At 54.7% G+C, this 18,307-nt stretch overlaps 2 protein-coding genes across 8 annotated transcripts in view; one reads left to right on the top strand and one right to left on the bottom strand.

Moving 5' to 3' along the window:
• Positions 1–8,651, top strand: part of PHF21B (PHD finger protein 21B) — an 81,240-nt gene extending 72,589 nt beyond the window's left edge. For all 5 annotated transcript variants that reach the window (XM_059401813.1, XM_059401816.1, XM_059401815.1 and 2 more), the window contains 5 exons: positions 728–750; positions 2,769–2,927; positions 4,599–4,674; positions 5,037–5,140; positions 7,373–8,651. In XM_059401813.1, the coding sequence (XP_059257796.1) occupies positions 728–750; positions 2,769–2,927; positions 4,599–4,674; positions 5,037–5,140; positions 7,373–7,591 (581 nt within the window). In that variant the 3' untranslated portion in view covers positions 7,592–8,651. The remainder of the gene's footprint in view (positions 1–727; positions 751–2,768; positions 2,928–4,598; positions 4,675–5,036; positions 5,141–7,372) is intronic.
• Positions 8,652–15,135: 6,484 nt separating this feature from the next.
• ARHGAP8 (Rho GTPase activating protein 8) overlaps positions 15,136–18,307 on the bottom strand; it is a 65,721-nt gene continuing 62,549 nt past the window's right edge. The window contains exon 14 of one of the 3 annotated variants that reach the window (XM_059401809.1): positions 15,136–15,340. In XM_059401809.1, the coding sequence (XP_059257792.1) occupies positions 15,253–15,340 (88 nt within the window). In that variant the 3' untranslated portion in view covers positions 15,136–15,252. The remainder of the gene's footprint in view (positions 15,341–18,307) is intronic. The other 2 variants (XR_009404709.1, XR_009404708.1) reach the window with 2 other exon arrangements.

Consider the following 18,307-nt stretch of genomic DNA (forward strand, 5'->3'; position numbering starts at 1 on the left):
GTGGCTCCCCAGGGCTGCCCCAGGGCCCAGGGCCAAGGCAGCGTGGGTGACCGCTCCCTCCAGGCCTGTGTGGGAACAGAGCTGCTTTCCGGCGGATGGTGCTTTCTAGCTCCTGGGCCCTCCTCGCCGCGGCCTCCTCGCCCCGACATCTGTGGGGAGGAGGAGGGCCGGCGGAGCCTGTGCCAGAGCCGGGGCCCCAAGCCAGGACGATGACGTGAGGGCTGGACGTGACAGCCTGTGGTAAACGGTCGAATAGCCCTTACACACAGAAGCTCTGCTCCCCTCTGGACAGTGTCCTCTGTGGACAGCTCTGAGCCAGCAACTGAGAAAAACCATGTTTTGTGATCATTAAATGTGTGGATTGGCCTCACTTACTAGAAGGAGAGTGGGTTATGGAGCAAAACCACACACACAGTTGAAAATGAGTCCCTGTGAGGGGTCCGTGGAAGGGCGGCCGGCCTGCGGGGCGGCCTGTGGGGCAGGACCCCGGGTGGGTCCCGGCCACAACCAGGGCAGGGAGCCTGACTTCTGCCGTGCCCCAGGTGAGAACTGGGCGTCCCAGGGCCCGTGACGCTCCTGTCCCGCCCCAGGTGAGGACCGGAGCCCGGGATGCTCCCGCCTTGCCCCGGGTGGGAAGCCCTGCCTCCCCGGGCCTCGTGGCCTCGGTCCGGACTGGTGCCCCTCCGGTGCCCGCTAACGTGTTCTCCGCCCTTCTTCCCTGTGCTAGCCAATGAGGACCCCTGCTGGAAGGTAGGTGTCCCCTCGCTAGCAGGTCGGGGTGCGGCGGGTGCAGGCGGGGTGCTCCTGGCAGGGGTGAGCAGAGGGGAGGGCCTTCGGGTTCCGTCCTCCCTACCGAGAGCTTTGCAAGACCCCCCGGGTCAGCCCACAGGCGCCTCGAACACGACCTCTCTCCACCCGCTGCTGAGGACGCAGGGACCCCGGGGCCAAGAAGGCCCAGGAGGCGGCCGCTGACGCCGGGGCCAGCCAGGCTCGACCTGGCTCGGCTCGGCCCTGCTGTGTGACCTCAGGAGGAGCTGCTCTCTTGGGTCTGCACTGCCCACCTCATGAGGGTCTAGACCCCGTAATCCTCAGGGTGTCACCCCTCAGGACTCCGTTTCAGTGATCCTATGAGACCCCGACGCTCCACGCACACTGGTGTCCCTGCTTTCCCAGGACACAAGCTGGTTGTGACCTTTTTTTTTTTTTGAGATTTTATTTATCTGAGAGCGAGAGCACAAACAGGGGCAGCAGCAGAGAGAGGGAGAAGCAGACTCAGCACTGAGCAGGGAGCCCGACGCGGGGCTCGATCCCAGGACCCTGAGATCATGACCTGAGCCGAAGGCAGATGCTCAACCCGCTGAGCCGCCCCGGTGCCCTGTGTCCTCATTTTCTAAATAAATTTTGGATCAAATCCTAAAAGAGTTGGTAGCCCCCACATGCCTATATCAGTCAGGCCACTGAGCAGCAGCAGGCGACAGGCTTAAACTCCAGTGATCCTGGCCTTTTCACCACCAGAACCGTGTAGTGTCAGACTGGTACTGGGGGCCTGTCGTGCTCGTCCACAGACACCTGTGCCCAACAGCAAGGGCACAGGATGGGCCTCGAGCCTGAGCCCTGCCTCCACAGACCCCAGGCCTGGAGGGGTCATGGCTTCGGGAAAGGGGACCCTGCTACTGGTCTGGCATCCACCTCTGGCTCACTGAGCGATCTTGGGCACATGGCTCACTGGCCCGGGGCTCCTGCACTGACGTGAGTGCTGGCAACGGACTTCTGAGGCCTCATCTCTGTCTGCTGCCCCCTCCATCAAGGACAGCCTGGGGACCGGGTCCTCGTGCTGTGGGTCACCCCCATGAGAGCCCTCTGGTCCTTTGCAACCGTGAAGTCAGAAGGCACTGTGTCCACACGGGCAGAGAACATACTTCCTGTGCATGGAGAAGGTTTTCTAGTGGGTGGTGGGAAATTGTTCAGACTCTGCAGGTCACGGGAGGCACGGGGTGATGAGAGGCTCCTCTGTCCACAGTGCAGCGAGCTGGCTGGGAAGGTAGTGAGCTTCCCGTCCCTGTAGGTGTGTAAGCAGAGGTCAAACAACCAAGGCGGACGACTCTAGAAGGGACGTCTGAAGTTCCTTTAGCCCAGGGAAAGAGGAAGCTGCCCCTTACCAGGCTCCTATGTGGAGTGTGTTCTGTGTGTCCTGTTGGGTCTTCCCAGCATCCTGTGGGGCAGGTGGCACTAACCCCCATTACAGAGGTGGGCACAGAGGAGTGCAAGAACCCACATGGGATGTTGGGAGATGCCAGGTTAGACCAAGATGCTATCAAGAGGACTGGAGAGCTGTGACCGCAGACCCCCCCAAGGCGGTGGGCAGGAGGGAGGCTTTGTGAGCGCTGGCCTGCACCCCCCCCCCCCAGGATATGGGACAGTGGGACATTAGGGGCCCAGGCGGACTGTGTCCTAAGCCCCAGCGGGACCACCTGCCCTGTGACCCATGCCTGGCATCCGGGTTCCAGCTGGGCTGAATCAGGGTGCTGGGGTGCCACACCCTGTCTGACTCTGACTCAGTGGCTGTGTCCCTAGGAAACGTGGCCCAGGTGGTGCCCTGGAGTCCACGTGCTGGGCAGCCACTTGCCCTCCCAGTTCCTGGGCTCGTCTTTCTCCCTGAGCTGCTGAGAAACACTGGGTCCCAAGCAGGTCAGGGCGGCAGCTGCCCGGGGCCCCCCCAGCTCTCTCCCAGCCCCACCGACCCGCCTCCTGCCTCCCTTCTCTTCCAGAGCGAGATTGCTCATGACGAGCTCTGTGCTGCCTGCAAGCGAGGGGCCGACCTGCAGCCTTGTGGCACCTGCCCGGGGGCCTACCACCTCAGCTGCCTGGACCCGCCCCTCAAGACCGCGCCCAAGGGCGTGTGGCGGTGCCCCAAGTGCCAGCAGAAGGTACGGGAGACTGTGCTGCTGGGCAGCAGGCCCTCCTGCACCCCACCGACTCTCCCTGCACAAAAGGACCCTCCCCAGCACAGCATCTGAGGCTGGGGAATCTGTGGGGTTGCCCCATGCTCACTGTAGGGTCTCAGTGCCCCCAGGCTCTGCCTGCTAGATGCCAGGACACCCCCCATAGTGACCATCTCAGACACTGCCGGCAGAGGTCCACTGGGGATGACTGAGCAGAGGTGTCCCCTCTGCAGCGATCTGACCCAATGACTCCAGCTCTGAGCTCCAGATTCCCCCTGGAGAGAACCTGAACTAGCATCGCAAACTGCAAAACAAAGCTAGCTAAGCAACGCGTTCCATGTCCCTGCCACCATACATAGGAAAACCTAGCAGGTTTGAAAAAACAGAAACACTCCCTTCTGGTGCTGATGCGGGGAGTAGTAGATACTCTTTTATCAAGAACCTTAAAAATGTATATATATATATATCTTTTAAACGCAGAATCTAGCTTTGGGGAACGTAGTCCCAGGAAGGAATCCAAATACAGATAAAATTCTGTGCACGAAGAAACCCCTCGCCCCTTGTCTATAAAGGAAGAGATACAGCTGCCTCGCGGCAGTAGGAGACAGTGAACTTCATCCCAGCAGGTGCACTCAGGACTGTGTTACACGGTTACTGGAGATGGTCGTTACAAAGAGTTTGTGACCCTTTGAGGGCGTGTTCTCTATGTGGACCTAAGTTTTATTTTTATTTATTTATTTTTTTAAAGATTTTACTTATTTATTTGACAGACAGAGATCACAAGTAGGCAGAGAAGCAGGCAGAGGGAGAAGGAAGCAGGCTCCCTGCTGAGCAGAGAGCCCAATGTGGGGCTCGATCCCAGGACCCTGGAATCATGACCTGAGCCGAAGGCAGAGGCTTTAACCCACTGAGCCACCCAGGCGCCCTGCACCTAAGTTTTAAAGAAAGAAGGTGCCAGGCTTTATAGTGGTTCCTTAGCTCCATCAGCTCCCCGAGAAAGCTGCAGGTAGAATGAGACACGGGGGAGGGCAGCCTTCCAAGTGTTACAGGCACGTGGGAACTTTCCTATGCTTTTGTGTGAAGGATGTTTTTCTACATAATGTGTATGTGTTACTTGTATAATCATAGGGGAATCACCTTTATTTCTGAAAACACTGATTCTTGTGGGTTCCCATCATCCCCGGGGACTTGGGTGGGTACAGTGGGACCTCTGTCACTGTCACCTGTGGGGACCACCAGCCCCTGCGTCGTGGCTGCCTGGGGGCTCACAGCTCTTCGAGGGACACAAGATTATCTTCCCCACCTGGGCATGGTGGTGGGGCCTCACTGGGCCCTCGAGGTGTCCCCATTTGCCTGGGGCTGCTCTCGGGTCCCCAGGACATGGGAGGAAGGCAGGTGACCATTCGTGGATGCATTCGGTCAGGAAGAATTGGGGCCTCCATGCCAGCACCGTGGGGGGCCCTGGCAAGAAACAGGTTCCTGCCCTTGAGGAGCCCTGTGAGCCGACCATGAGGCGGGGGCGGCCCCATCCCATCATGGTTGAGGAACCTGCTGCTCAGAGAGCTTGCTCCTCACCCCTGCTCCCCTAGGGGGGCACAGCCAGGCCGTGGCAGGTTCTGGCCCGTCCACTTGCTCATCTCCCTGTCTACTCTCTAGGCCTTAAAGAAAGACGACAGTGTGCCCTGGACCGGGATGCTGGCCATTGTGCACTCCTACGTCACCCACAAGACGGGTAAGACGGCCTCGGGCAGTGGAGAAGGGCACCGCCTCCCTTCTCTCCAACCCCAGCCCCATCCTCTGGACTCACTCTGGGCCCATCCGAAGCTGTCCCGAGCCGGACCCTGTCAGCCAGGGGTCCAGGGGTCCCGTAGCCAGGACCACGACTACCTGGTCCTGGGTGCCAGGTAGTTCCCGTGGGGGGAATGGCGCTCCCAGCCCCTGGGCATGCAGCCGGGGCCCCTGGCTTCTGCAGGAGGATATGGCAGAACGGCCTGGAGGTGTAGACCTTGGGTTCTTACTGCTTTTCTGGCTCACCCGCGGCCCAGCCTTCTGGCTCACCTGGCTTGTGTCCTCACCTGGCCTTCTCTTCGCCAGTCAAGGAAGAAGAGAAGCAGAAGCTGCTGCAGAGAGGCAGCGAGCTACAGAGCGAGCACCAGCAGCTGGAGGAGCGGGACCGGCGCCTGGCCTCGGCCGTGAAGGTTCGCTGGGCGTGGGGGCAGGAGGCCGGGGGACCTTAGAGCCCCAAGATTTAAGTCCAGAGCTTCGCTGTACTGTTCTTGAGGCCCCAGAATACAACCTCCGCAGCATCACTCAGCAAGCCAGGAGGTAGACAGTGTGGCTCTGTGACCTGCTCAGCAGAGCGCTGTCAAAGAGCTGAGGCCCTCCAGCTCTGCTCCCACCTAGCTCTTCATCGGTGGCAAAGCCCTGTCTCTGAACCTCAGTTTCTTCTTGCGTAAAGTGAACATAATGACTTCCTTTCTGTAGTGTGGCGGTCAGCAAGACGGTGGTGCGGGCGGTGATGATGGTGATGGTCATGATGGTCACTATGATAGTGATGGTAGTCGTCATGGCGATGATGGTGACGGTGGTGGTAATAGTGATGTCAGTGGTGATAGTGGTGATGGTCGTGATAGTAGTGGTGGTGGTTGGTGGTGATGGTAATGCCAGTGATGGTGATGATGATAGTGACGGTGATGGTCATGATGTTATGTCGAGGTGGTGATAGTGATGATGGTGGTGATGGTGATGATAATAATGGTTGATGATGGTGATAATGGCGGTGACAATGGTGATGATGGTTGTGATGGTCGTGATAGTTGTGATAATGGTGGTGATGTCGTGATGGTGATAGTTATGATGCAGTCGTGATGGTAGTGGTCATGATGATAGTGTTGAGGTAGTGATGGGGATGATGGTGGTGGTGATGGTGATGGTAATAATGGTTGGTGATGATGGCGGTGATGGTTATGGTTGTGATGATAGTGGTAGTGGTGGTGATGTGATGATAGTGATGATGATGATGGTGGTGATGGTGGTGTTGGTGATGATGGTAGTGATGGTTGTGATAATGGTGTGATGGTGATGATGGTGGCTGTGATGGTCATGATTGTAGTGATTATAATGGTGGTGATGTTGGTGATGGTGCTGATGATGGTGATGATAGTGACAGTGATGATGGTAGTGGTGATGGTCATGATGACAGTGTTGAGGTCGTGATGGTGATAACGGTTGATGATGATGGTGGTGATGGTTATGATGGTTGTGATGATAGTGGTGATGGTGGTGATGGTAATGATGGTGACGGTGGTGGTAATAGTGATGTCAGGGATGATGGTGGTGATGGTCATGATGGTTGTGATAATAGGGTGGTGGTTGGTGGTGGTGGTAACGATAGTGATGGTGATGATGGCAGTAGTGACAGTAGTGATGGTGATGGTCATGATAGTGTTGAGGTGGTGATAGTGATGATGGGGTGGTGATGATGGTGATGATAATAATGGTTGATGATGGGGATAATGGTGGTGATGATGGTGATGATTGTTGTGATGGTCATGATTGTATTGATTAAAATGGTGGTGGTGATGATAGTGATAGTGATGATGGCAGTGGTGATGGTAGTGATGGTGATGGTCATGATGATAGTGTTGAGGGGTGCTGGTAGTAGTGACGATGGTGATGGTGATAATGGTTGATGATGATGATGGTGGTGGTAATGGTTATGAGGTTGTGGTGATAGTGGTGATGGTGGTGATGATGGTGGTGGTGATGATGATAGTGATGGTGGTGATGGTGATGATGGTAGTGATGGTGGTTGTAATGATGATGCCAAGGGCAATGCCAACTCCTAGTCTCACTTAATCTGAATAACCCAAGGGGAGGCTCTGTGATTATTCCTGTCTCAGAGTTTGGGTGCAGTCTCAGGGAGTAGAAGTGATTTCCCTGAGGAGCAAGTAGCTTACACTCCAGCTTGGGCCCCGTCCCGGCTGCTCCCTGCGCTGCCGTGATAAGTATAAAGCCAACTGAAACACGAGAGCCCGGCAGGCAGCAGGCAGAGCAGAGAGCCCGCTGGCCATCTGCAGATCTCCTGCCACTGCTGTGGTTGAGCCAGAAGTGGCTCCCAGCTTCCTCAGCAGGAGGAGAAATGACCTGGTCAGCGAGGTAGCATCACAGGAGGAAGAACATCCCACGCTCCCACACAGGCGCACCATTTCTAGCCCTGAACTCTGAAACAAACTTCTCCTGGGTGTCTGGCTGCAATTCCAGGCCTCATGGCTGCCTGGTTTGTGGAAGGCCCTCAGGCTGGTTTCTTTCAGGCTCTGGCCGCAAGAGGGGAGGAGCGGTGGGAGAGGGGCTGCGAGCGGGGCAGCCCCAGGCGGCCTGCACAGTGGGATTCTGAGACGCCGCCCCCAATCCTTCTCTCTCCCTGACAGAAATGCCTAGAGCTTAAGACGAGCCTGCTGGCCCAGCAGAGGGGCACCCAGTTGTCCTTGGACCGCCTGCGGGCCCTCCTGAGACGGATACAGGGCGGGCAGAGGCTGCAGGTCACCATGGCAACCACCAGCCCCGCCCCGCTGCTGACCGGGGCCTGGACCAAGCCCCCAGCCGCAGCCATGCACTCTGCCCTCCAGCACCCCCAGGGGCACAACTGACCCCGCGGGACCGGCTTCACACCCACGGAAGGTTCCTGGGACCCCGCTCAGCAGACCTGAGGTTTCTGTCCGCCTTAATTCATAAGCACTATGAATTTCAGATGAAAATAAAACCCAACCGAGAGAGAGAGAGAAAAGGAGGGAGAAGGAACCGGGTGGAAGTCCTAGAGCCGGGACCGGTGGGGATGGAGTCGTCCTGTCCGCGTTCCGACGGGACGCCAAGGAAGCCAGGTGGGCACGGGACGGCCGGGGACGCAGTCAGCGCCCGGCTCTTTGGGGGCTGCCCAGGCCTCCGGTTTCCAGGCACCGCTGTCTCCTCGGCTTCGGGCTGCCCCCCGGGAGAGAGAAGGGCAGAGGTGGGGAGGGGAGCCAGGAACCCGAAGACCTAGCTAAGTAGTAGCAGTAGTTGGGACGAGCCGTGGGTAGCGAATCTAGGTAGGACTCCGCGCCCCTCCCACTCAGGGGCCCGGGGCTCGAGGCCGGGGCGCCCCAGCGCCTTCCTGGAACGCGGGCCCCGCTCTGTCAGTATTATTAGCGTTCCGAGTCACGGCTGTCCAACTTGAAAGAGACTACGAGGTGGGTCCCTCCGGGGAGGGACTCTGCAGTCTCCACCTGCCAGGGCCTCCGCACCCCGGGTCTCCGGAGCGCCCGCGCTGCATGCCTCCTGCCCTCTGCTGAGCTTCTGGGCTCCTTGTGCCATCGATGTGGTTTTCTCGGAGTTTCTGGGCAAGACGGAGCTGCAGGCTGCAGGGGAGGCCTGTGGCGGGTTTTCTTTCTGGGGTTGAATCCCTCCACTTACGACTGAAGCCTTTTCTTTTCTCCTTTCGAAGAGCCGATAAAGTGTTCCATTCCTCTTTTCTTGCCAGTACAGACATTTATGCCAAAAAATAACTTTACATTTTTGTATGGCGTTTTTATTGTAAGATATTTAATGTGAAGGGGGGACACTTGCTGACTTCTTTTCCTGCTTCCGGTGGTCTCTGCTGCAAGGTACGAATGCGGAAACCCCTCCTGGGGGACCGCCCAACCGGAGAGATCCGGAGGGTCCCCTCAGACGGGGGGGGAGGGGAGGGGTCAGCGTGGGGAGGGAGGGGGGCAGTGGCCTCGGGAGGGTTTGGCCTTCGGAGACGCAAGAGTCCCTCTTCTTGCTGTCTCCTCGTGATCCTGAGAGCTGGGGGCACGCGTGTCATAGAAGGGCTCCCACCTCCCGAGGTGGAGGCTCACCCCCCAGCCTCTCCAGTCCTGAGGGACATAGCACAACAGGATAAGCATCCGGAAGCCACCGGGCTCCCACCCCAGCATATCACACGGTGCCCAATTGCATTGAACACACGTGTGTGTGTGCACACACAGCCCCAGACACACACTCACACGTGCACGCCGACAGGTGCAGAGCGGGGAGGCTGGCCGGGATCCCACAGACTGCCATGGTCCCTCCCGTCATTTTCTCGACTCCGGGAGAAACTGTGCTGTACGATACAGATCTATTTTAATACACTTAACACTGGGTTGAACAAGATTTTTATATTCTTTTATTGATGAACAAAGTGAACTGTGAGACACACGTCTTCTATATTGGTTACTCTAGATGCCAATTACGCATTCCCATGTGGCTTGCGATGTAAATGTCTTCAGAATCCTTTTTGTTGGTTTGTTTTTCTTCTTGGATGGATTGAATTGAATTAAATTAAAAAAAAAAATGTAATGGGAGAATGTGGAAGGTTGGACCCGGGAGGGGTAGCTGCCGAGGTGTCTTGAGACTTAGTGTTTTTGGACCAAGGAGGACCGTCCAGTGGATAGTGAGGGTAGAGAAAAAGTGTTTGTCTTAAATATGCCGATGTAGTTTTCCTTCTGTACGACGTATTAAACTCGACTGAGGATTTCAAAGCTGCGTGGTTTGCTTTGTCTTCAGCAGAGAGACCTCCAGGAGCGCGAGGGGCGGAGGTGGGACACGTTGGGGAGGTGGAAAGTCAGGGTCCTGCCCCGACAGGAGGCAGGGAGGGACGAGAGAGCTCGTGGGCACCTTCTACGTGCCGATGCCACGCCCCCCTCCCCCTCCCGGTGGCAGGTGCACCTGTTGGGACCGGGTGGTGGTCACAAGCAACAGGAAACCACCCCGCGGAGCGCTATGCGGTGTGGACGCTGCTCCCTCCCTCTCCCGCGCCTCAGCCCCTCGACAGCACCCGCTCTTTTCTGTGGCACATGAGCCCCTACAATCACTGCAGGGCTTTGTCCTTGGCCTTCCAAGAGACCAGCCCAACTGGGGGGCCAGACCCCTGCATCCTGACCCCAGGCCCTTCAAAGGCCTCCAGTTGGCCCAGTCAGGTGAGGAGCCCGCCTCTGGACAACCAGATGTGGCCAAGGGTGGAATCAAAGAGGAAGGGACGGGCGGGGCTGCAGGGGTGGGCGGGGCTGCAGGGGTGGGCGGGGCTGCAGGGGTGGGCGGGGCTGCACACGGCCCAGCCAGCGGTGGTCTCTGACAGTCCTGTCCTGTTTCCAAGCTGGTCCAGAATCCCGTAGTTTGGGTGGGGCCTAGAGTTCAAGGCGCCTCTGCCTGACCCTGGCTGCACCCTCCGCCAGCGCCCCACTGCCTCCCTGAGAGCCGGCCCAGTCTCAGCCCCTGGGGCCCATGAGGAGCCCCTCCGCCAATCCTGGGGACTCACGGTTCCCATTGTTCTCAGTCTCCTGTTTTCTTCCCACCCTTTCGTGTCCTTTCCAACAGGCTGCCCCTCGCCCCATGATTCCCCTGGCGCTGCCCAATTCTAGGTCAGTCGTGACCTCCCTGTGGCCAGATCTAGTGGGGGACGTGCTGACCATGGCCTCCCGCTGAAGGAGACTTTCAGGACCCACACCTGGTTTTTCCAGTTGGTCTCTTCTCCTAGGTCTATGCTCCGACTTCTGTCCTGAATTCCTAGGCTGACATCGTCCAGCCTCCTGGTTCTCGGTCTCTGGGCTGACTGCTCCCGGTGGTTATCTCCAGGCGGGGCCTCTGCCTCACACCCCTGCCCGTTGGGCATCAGGAAGCATCTGACTCTGCCAGGCCCACCCTCCTGCCCCTGTCCCATCTTCCTAATACACGAGCCAGCAGCCCAGTGGTTTCACCCCCCACACCTGGCCGTTAGCACTGTGCTTGGAATATAAGCGGGGGGTGGCCATGTGTCACCGCCCACACCAGCATCACCATGGTCTCAGCCCGCCAGCGCATCTGTGGGCGCAACATGCGCTCCATCTCAGTTCTCAGCCTAGCAGCACCAGCATGATAATGCCTCTGCCAAACCCTGCTGTCCTGCCCATCTTGCTCAGCAGCAAGTCCTCCAAGGCCGCGGTCACCACATTCTCTGGCCCTTTGGCTTCCTTTCCTGCCTCTCTCCATTCTCCTCGCTCTGTTCCAGCCACACAGCCTCCCTGCTCTAGCTGGAGCCCACTTGGGCATGCTCCTGCCACAGGTCCTTTGCATGTGCCATGTCTGCACCAGGCGTGCCCCACCGTCTCTTGGACTGGCTTCTCCACTTGCTTGGGAACTGGACCATAGTCCCCTTGAGGTGCAGCTGTCCCCAGCCCCCCTCATGAGGACAGCATTTCCTCTCCTCCCCTCTTGTTTGATTCTTCAGACCGACAACTTTCTGTGACTCACCTTTTTGCTTCTGCCTGCTTCACGAAGGCGGGGAAGCTGGTCGGTTTTGCTCACCAGTTCCCAGCATCCAGCAGAGGGCCTGGCACCCAGGAAACAGGTGCTCAGTGAGGAGTCATGGAATAAATGAGGGAGGCTATTGAGAGACAGAGCTGCTGGCCTCTGGGCTGCCTCCGTCCCGGCTCAGGGCCCTGCCCCCATGGGCCCCACTCCCAGTCCAGCTGCTGGTCCACTTGTCCAGTGAGGGTGGGGGCAGGGGAGGAGGAAGCTGAGGCTGGGGGAGGGGCGGGATCGCCTGGGACCTGCAGTTGCAGAGGTGAACCCAGACTCCGTGAGGTCCTTGTCCTCTAATCCCACGGAGGTTCCAGGACAGCCCACCTGGCTCCGGACAAGTGAGGTGGGGGCCTGGGGGGCTCCAGCGCCCCAACACAGGGCAGGAGTTCCCTGCAAGTCTGGATGGGCCCCCATCACCCCTGCTCCGTGATGAGAGCTCCCTGCCTCCTGGGGAAGCCCCTCCAGGGTTAGCTTCGCCATTAGGAAGGGGCCCCAGAGTGTGTGCACAGCTGCGGCCCCTCCTGTCCCTCCACTGCCACGACCAGCACCCCGGGGCCCCTTGCCCATATGCCAGGAATCCCAGGGTTCCATGGGGTCTCCAGCACCTTCCGATTCCCCGGCTCCATCTGACCCGGCCCTGGGGAGCAGGGCCCATCAGAGCTCGGCAGTGCACACCAAGCAAACTCGGGGTGGGCGACTCCCCGATGCCAGCCTTCGGGATGGCCATCCCCCGGGTGGCCTCTGCTCCCCAAGGTTATGGTGATGGGGAGTCGCCACTTCGCAGAGCGCTCCCCCAGGGGCACTTAGCTTCCAGACACTGCCGTAACAAAGCACCACAGACCACGGGTTTAAACCACAGAAAGGAATTTTCTGCCAGTTCAAGGCATGAGCTGGGCCGGTCCCCCCGCCCGGGGCACTCAGGCGCGCCTTGGCGTGGGGGTGGCCCACTCTCCCTGTGTCCTCTTGTTTTCTGTCCCTGCAGCTTGCTGGCGACCTGTGGCGCTCTCCAGCCTGCAGACCCATCGCCCCATCTCTGCCTCCTCTTCCTGTGCCCACCCCCACCCCACCCCCCGTGGGCATGTCTCAGGCAGAATTCCTTCCTTCACAAGGGCAAGGACACACACTAGGCCCACCCTCATGATTTCACGTAAACTGAGTCATCCTGCTTTCAAATAAGGTCCCGTTCACAGGTCCTGGGGGTTAGGACTCCAACCTCTTTTTGCAGAACGCGATTCAGCCCATAAGGGACGTATTTCTGCGGGTTGTGTCTGAAATCTGCGTCCTTCCGGCATCTGCCCTGCCCTCGGGACGCTCAGTGCCACCCCCTTTGCCTCCTCGGCCCCCACACAGTCCATGGGCTGGGAACACCATGGAGCTGGCCCACCGCATAGCCCACTCCCTGGCCCGCCTGCTCTGGGCCCGCCCCGCCCTGCCTGGCTTTCTCCTTGGACCCTCTGGTACATGTCACAGCCCCTCATCGGGCACTGAGGCACGGGGACCTGGAGTGGCGCTTAAGGTGACACAGCTAGCAGGTGGCTTCAGCATGGTCTGTGGCTCTGTGCCCGCGCTCCCAGCACCTCTGCTTCTCTGCCCACTGGACCCTGGTCACCTCTCAGGGCACAGGTGGACAGCTGGAGGCCACCCTGCCAAGCCACGAGCAGGCACACTCCTGACCCAGCCGCTCACCAGTCTGGGGTTGTGGATGGCGACCCAGGCCCAGGGTGATGCCGTGCACAGGAGCAAGGGGACAGATTGAGGAGCACAAGCCCACTAAGCACTACTGACCACACAGGCCAGCACAGCACCCAGCTCCTGCCCATGTGTGTCCCCAGTGGTGGGAGAGCACTTTTTAAACTGAGCTCAGCCTTGGCCCCAGCCGCAGTTCTCAGAGTCCCCCAAGGCTCCCCAAACAACCGACAGTGTCTGGGTGGTGTTGCTGGGTCTGGTGACGGCACTCTGCATGGGGATGGGGTGCCCCCGGGGGTTCCCAGGCGCATACCACGGAGAAGTCTGAGACCAGAGTGTGAGACCACCCACAGAGCCAGACCTCAGGCAGCTGGGTGCAACGGGTCCCTCGCCCAATCCAGGACCCCTGGGAGGATCCCACACCAGGCCACGGAGGGTGCTGGCCGGGGCTTGCACTCGCCCCCTTCCTTAGGATGAAGCCCCAGCACCCACCCCTAAGAGTCCCCAGTCTCACACAGAACACAGGGACTCCCTCCCACTTACGGGACAGTGTGGCTCCAAACTGTCCATTTTGAGGTCAAGTGACAGAGATCGACTTGTTCCAGGGGCAGCAGACGGTTGTCTGCAGTGTAGGAAATGGGACTGTGGAAGGGCGGGCTGGCGGCCGGCGTGGGTGGCTAAGCCTCTACTCCCAGCTTCCTCCCTCCCCCGGGTTAAGTCAGCAAGAGTGGTCCTCACTGCCTCCACGGGTGGGGACCTGGCCGGGGCCCCGGAGCTGGAAGGGAGGAAGCCTGGTCAGGAAGGGCCACCACTCGTATGCGTCTCCCCCCAAATCCATGTCCGGTGACCTGGTGTCAGTAGCTTGAAACGGTCCATGGTGAGCACCCTGATGCTGCAGGAACGGGCACACGCCACAGATCGGGGCCTGATATTCCTAGAGAGCCGGTAGTGAAAGACTCACCAGCACGCTGCTGTGTATGCACATGTGCGTCTGTGTGCAAATGCGTGTGTGTACACGGGTGCCTACGACAGAGAGACGGGGGTGTGATGCCAAAGGACGTTTAGGTCCAGGATGGGCCAAAGGTGCGGGATTTGCAAATGCAATGCTAGATTCCCTACATGATTTCCAGACACAAGCGAACCGTCTGGTTTTAGCCGCTGACCAGAGGGCATGGCCCTAAACTGCACGGATTTCCCAAGGAGTCTCCCATGGGGTAATGAACACATCTTCCTGCACGGATAGAATAGGATCTGGGCAAATAACACAAAAACATGATTAGACCAGCCTTTCTGGGGGATAAAAAAAATTACCCAAAATTTGGACAAAAGGCATGCCTTTAAGGTCATTCTAGAGGAGCAGTTCTCCAACTTGAGTGAGCATTGGAATCACCTGCGGAACTGGCTGAAACTCGAGATTGCAGGGCCCAGCTCGGCTCCATGGGCTCATGAGAGGAGGGGCCGTACAAGGCAGACCGTGCAGTCAGAGAGCTCCCCGGGACCCTCACTGGCACATCAGGAAAGAAGCTGCCAGCCCTCAGAGCCCATGTGAGCCTAGAACACCGAGGGCCCTTCTCTCTCGCTCTTTTTTCTTCTAAACTTTCAACTGAAGCTCCACTTCCCTCTGTATGTCTCTCCACCAGCCTCCACTTACCAGCAACCCACACGGGTGTGTCCTGCATGCCCAGTGCCTGTGGACCAGCTCTGTCCAGGCAAGCCAGCACACGTCACCAACCACAGGGCCATGACCCCATCTTCTCCAAAGGAGTTTGCATGCCAGCCACGGGGATGGGGAGTCCTCCCAAACTGGATAGTCCTCGGTTACTCTCATGCAGCCCTGCCCTCTTACACTTCGTGGTTGTTCATACTAACGTCTCAAATTATTGTGTGGTTTCTTTCCCTGATCGAACCCTGACATGCCTTATGTTCTGAAACCTTGCTATACCCATTAGTTACAGCAGCTGTTTTGTAGATCCTAGCTGGCTTTCTACATAAACAACAATGTCATCTGCAGAGAATGTTTTACTCTGACTTCCAATCTTTGTGCCTATTATTTTTTCTTGCCTTATTTCTATAGCCAGGACCTCCAATAGGATTTGAATGAAAGTAGTGAGACTAAGGATCTGGGTGTTTCTGAGTTCAGAGAGAAAGTGTCAATAGTTTGACCATTAAGTATATTGTTCAGCAGATAAGAGTAGTTCTTAGTTTGCTTACATTTGAAAAAAATCCTGAATGATAGGGGCACCTGGGTGACTCCGTCGGTTAAGCGTCCAACTCTTGGTTTCAGCTCAGGTCATGATCTTGAAGTCGTAGGTTCAAGCCCTTTGTAGGGCTCTACCCTCAGTGTGGAGTCTGTAGTTTCACTCTCCCTCTGCCCCCTGCTAAAATAAATATATAAATTTTTTAAAAATCCTGATCATTAAATTCTGCCAAATGCTTATAACTACATTTCTTTAAAACCACGTGAGTTTTCTCCTTTATTCTGTAAATACAGTGAGTTATGGTAATCTTTAAATGTTAAGCCAACCTTGAATTCCTTAAGTAATCTCTACTTGGTCATTGTGTACTACCTTTCATATTGATTTACTGGATTTGCTAACATTCATGAAGTATTTTTGTATTTGTTTATGAGGGATATAGATCCATAGATCTATGGATCTTTGTCTTTGCAAAGTCTTTGTTAGATTATGGTATTAAACAAGTTGGAAAGTATTCTCTACTTTTTGATAGAACATCTTTATGTTTGTTAGAATTCACCAGTTAAGACATCTGGGCCAGGAGTTTTATTTGTGGGGAGATATATTTTGTAATTAAAAATTTTTCATGTATTTAATATACAAGGCCACTAGAATGCTACATTCCATTTTTTGGGTCAAGTTCAGTTCAGCTGAATTATTCAAAGAATGTGTCATCTCATCTACCTTGAATTTTTGGCATGAAACCGTTCATAATATTTTTACTTATTTTACTATTTGCAGACTCCAAAGTGATAATTGCCTTTTCATTCTTAATTTGGGGTTTATTTTAATATGCCTAGAAAGGGGTTCCTGAATTTATCTTTTTAAAAAGCTAACTTTTTTGGCTTTGTTAATTTTCTCTAGTTTTTAATTTTCTGTTTATTTCTGTTATTATTTTCTTCTCTTTACTGAATGTGTTACTTTGATACACATGTGTATCAGATTGGCTCATTAGGGTGAGAAGCACCTCCCAGTCAATCAGCTGTGACCAGGGTTGGGGTCAAGTATACATATACACACAAATATACACATACACATATGTGTGTGTACATGTGTGTACACATATATACACGTGTATATACAAATATATAGCTTAAGTTAGAACATTAGTTGTTGATTTTAGACTTTTTATTTTTATTTATTTTTTATATTAGCATTTAGATTTTCCTCCAAGTACTATTTTTAATTGTTTACCAAATGTTGATATATATATTTTTAAAGATTTTATTTATTTACTTGACAGAGATCACAAGGAGGCAGGGAGGCAGGCAGAGAGAGAGGAAAGCAAGTTCCTCACCGAGCAGAGAGCCTGATGCGGGGCTCAATCCCAGGACCCTGAGATCATGACCCGAGCCGAAGGCAGAGGCTTAACCCACTGAACGACCCAGGCGCCCCCCAAATGTTGATATTTTGCATGAGTCTTGTTCAAATTATCTTCTCACTTCCGCTATGATTTTCTTCTTTGACATATGAATTATTTAGAAGCATGGCTCCTTTTTCTTTCTTTAAAAATTTTTTTCACATATTTAGGTTTTCTCTAGATAGGATTTTTATTACTACCTTGATCCCATGGTTGTAGTCACATGATTTCAAATCTTTTGAACTTAGTGGAACTTATGTTATGCCCCAGAATCTGGTCTATATTGGTGATCACATCGTGTGCAGGGGAGAGGAGTGTGTTTTCCGTTGTCGGGGGCAGTACTGTGTAAGCATCACAGAGGTCAAGGTGATAGGTAATGTTGTTCAGATTATCTATTACTTTACCAACTTCTTGTTGAGCCGGTCTTTTGGCTGCTGAGATAGGGTGCCCTAATCTCCGGCCATGATTATGGAAATGCCTACTTATCCCTCAAATCTGTTGCGGGATTTCTTCGTCCAGGTATCTAAAATCCCATTATCAGGTGCATTCCCATTTATGACAGCCACGTCCTCTAAATAAACTAACCATTTTGTCATTATAAAAAGGCCATCTGGATCTAGTAATACTGTCTTAAAGTCTGTTTTAGGTGGGTGGGGGGCTGAGTGAAACAGGGGATGGGGATTAAAGCGTACACTTGGGCGCTGGGGGACATATAGAATTGCCCAATCGCTGTATTATACACCTGAAACACTGTACGTTAACTGTACCAGAATCAAGATAAAAACTTAAAAATAAAAGTAAACCAACCTAAGTTCCTTAAAAAGTAAAGTCTATTTTATCTATTATTAGTAGAGAAACCCCGGGCTTTCGATGATCACTGCGCGTGGTATGTCTTTGCTTCCGGCCACCTTCAGCCTCTCAATAAACTGCACATGGTTATGTCTACCTTTCACACCCGTCTGACGCTACCTGCCCTGCCTCGTAACTGTGGAGTTCAGTGCACGACCATTAGAAGATAATTACTGACACAGTTGGATTTAGGCTTACTGGTTTATTATTTTTTTGCTGTTTGTCCATTGTCTTTCTGCTCTCACGTTTATCCTTTCTTGCTTTCTTTTGGATTTTTAAAAACTGTTTGGAATTCACTTGAACTCACCTATTTTTGAAGCGGTTATCTTTTTGTATTATTTTTTGGTAGCTGTTCCAGGGCTATCATACACCCGTACCTTTTTAGTTTACTTGGGATGACTTCTGTCCCAGTCCGCATAAAAGGTAGAAACCCTGAACCCCTGTTAATAGTTAAGGACCTTTTCGTTCCTGTTGGACCCAATGCTACAGCTACTGTAAGTATAATATCTACCTCGATCATATAAGACAGCTTAATAACTTTTGCCTTAAGCAGCCCTGTTTATTTCTTTAAAATGAAGAGGGAAATGGATTCCTTTATATAACCCAAATGTTCACCATTTCCAGTGATCTTCATCATTTCTAAAATATCTAGGTTTCAATCTGTTCTCATTTCCTATCGCCTTGAAGAATTTCCTTTGGGGGGTGCCTGGGTGGCTCAGTGGGTTAAGCCTCTGCCTTCAGCTCAGGTCATGATCCCAGGGTCCTGGGATCGAGCCCCGCATCGGGCTCTCTGCTCCATGGACAGCCTGCTTCCTCCTCTCTCTCCGCCTGCCTCTCTGCCTACTTGTGATCTCCGTCTGTCAAATAAATAAATAAAATCTTAAAAAAAAAAAAAAAAAGAA

The sequence above is a fragment of the Mustela nigripes genome, chromosome 6, assembly GCF_022355385.1.
Source record: "Mustela nigripes isolate SB6536 chromosome 6, MUSNIG.SB6536, whole genome shotgun sequence".
Taxonomy (NCBI): domain Eukaryota; kingdom Metazoa; phylum Chordata; class Mammalia; order Carnivora; family Mustelidae; genus Mustela; species Mustela nigripes.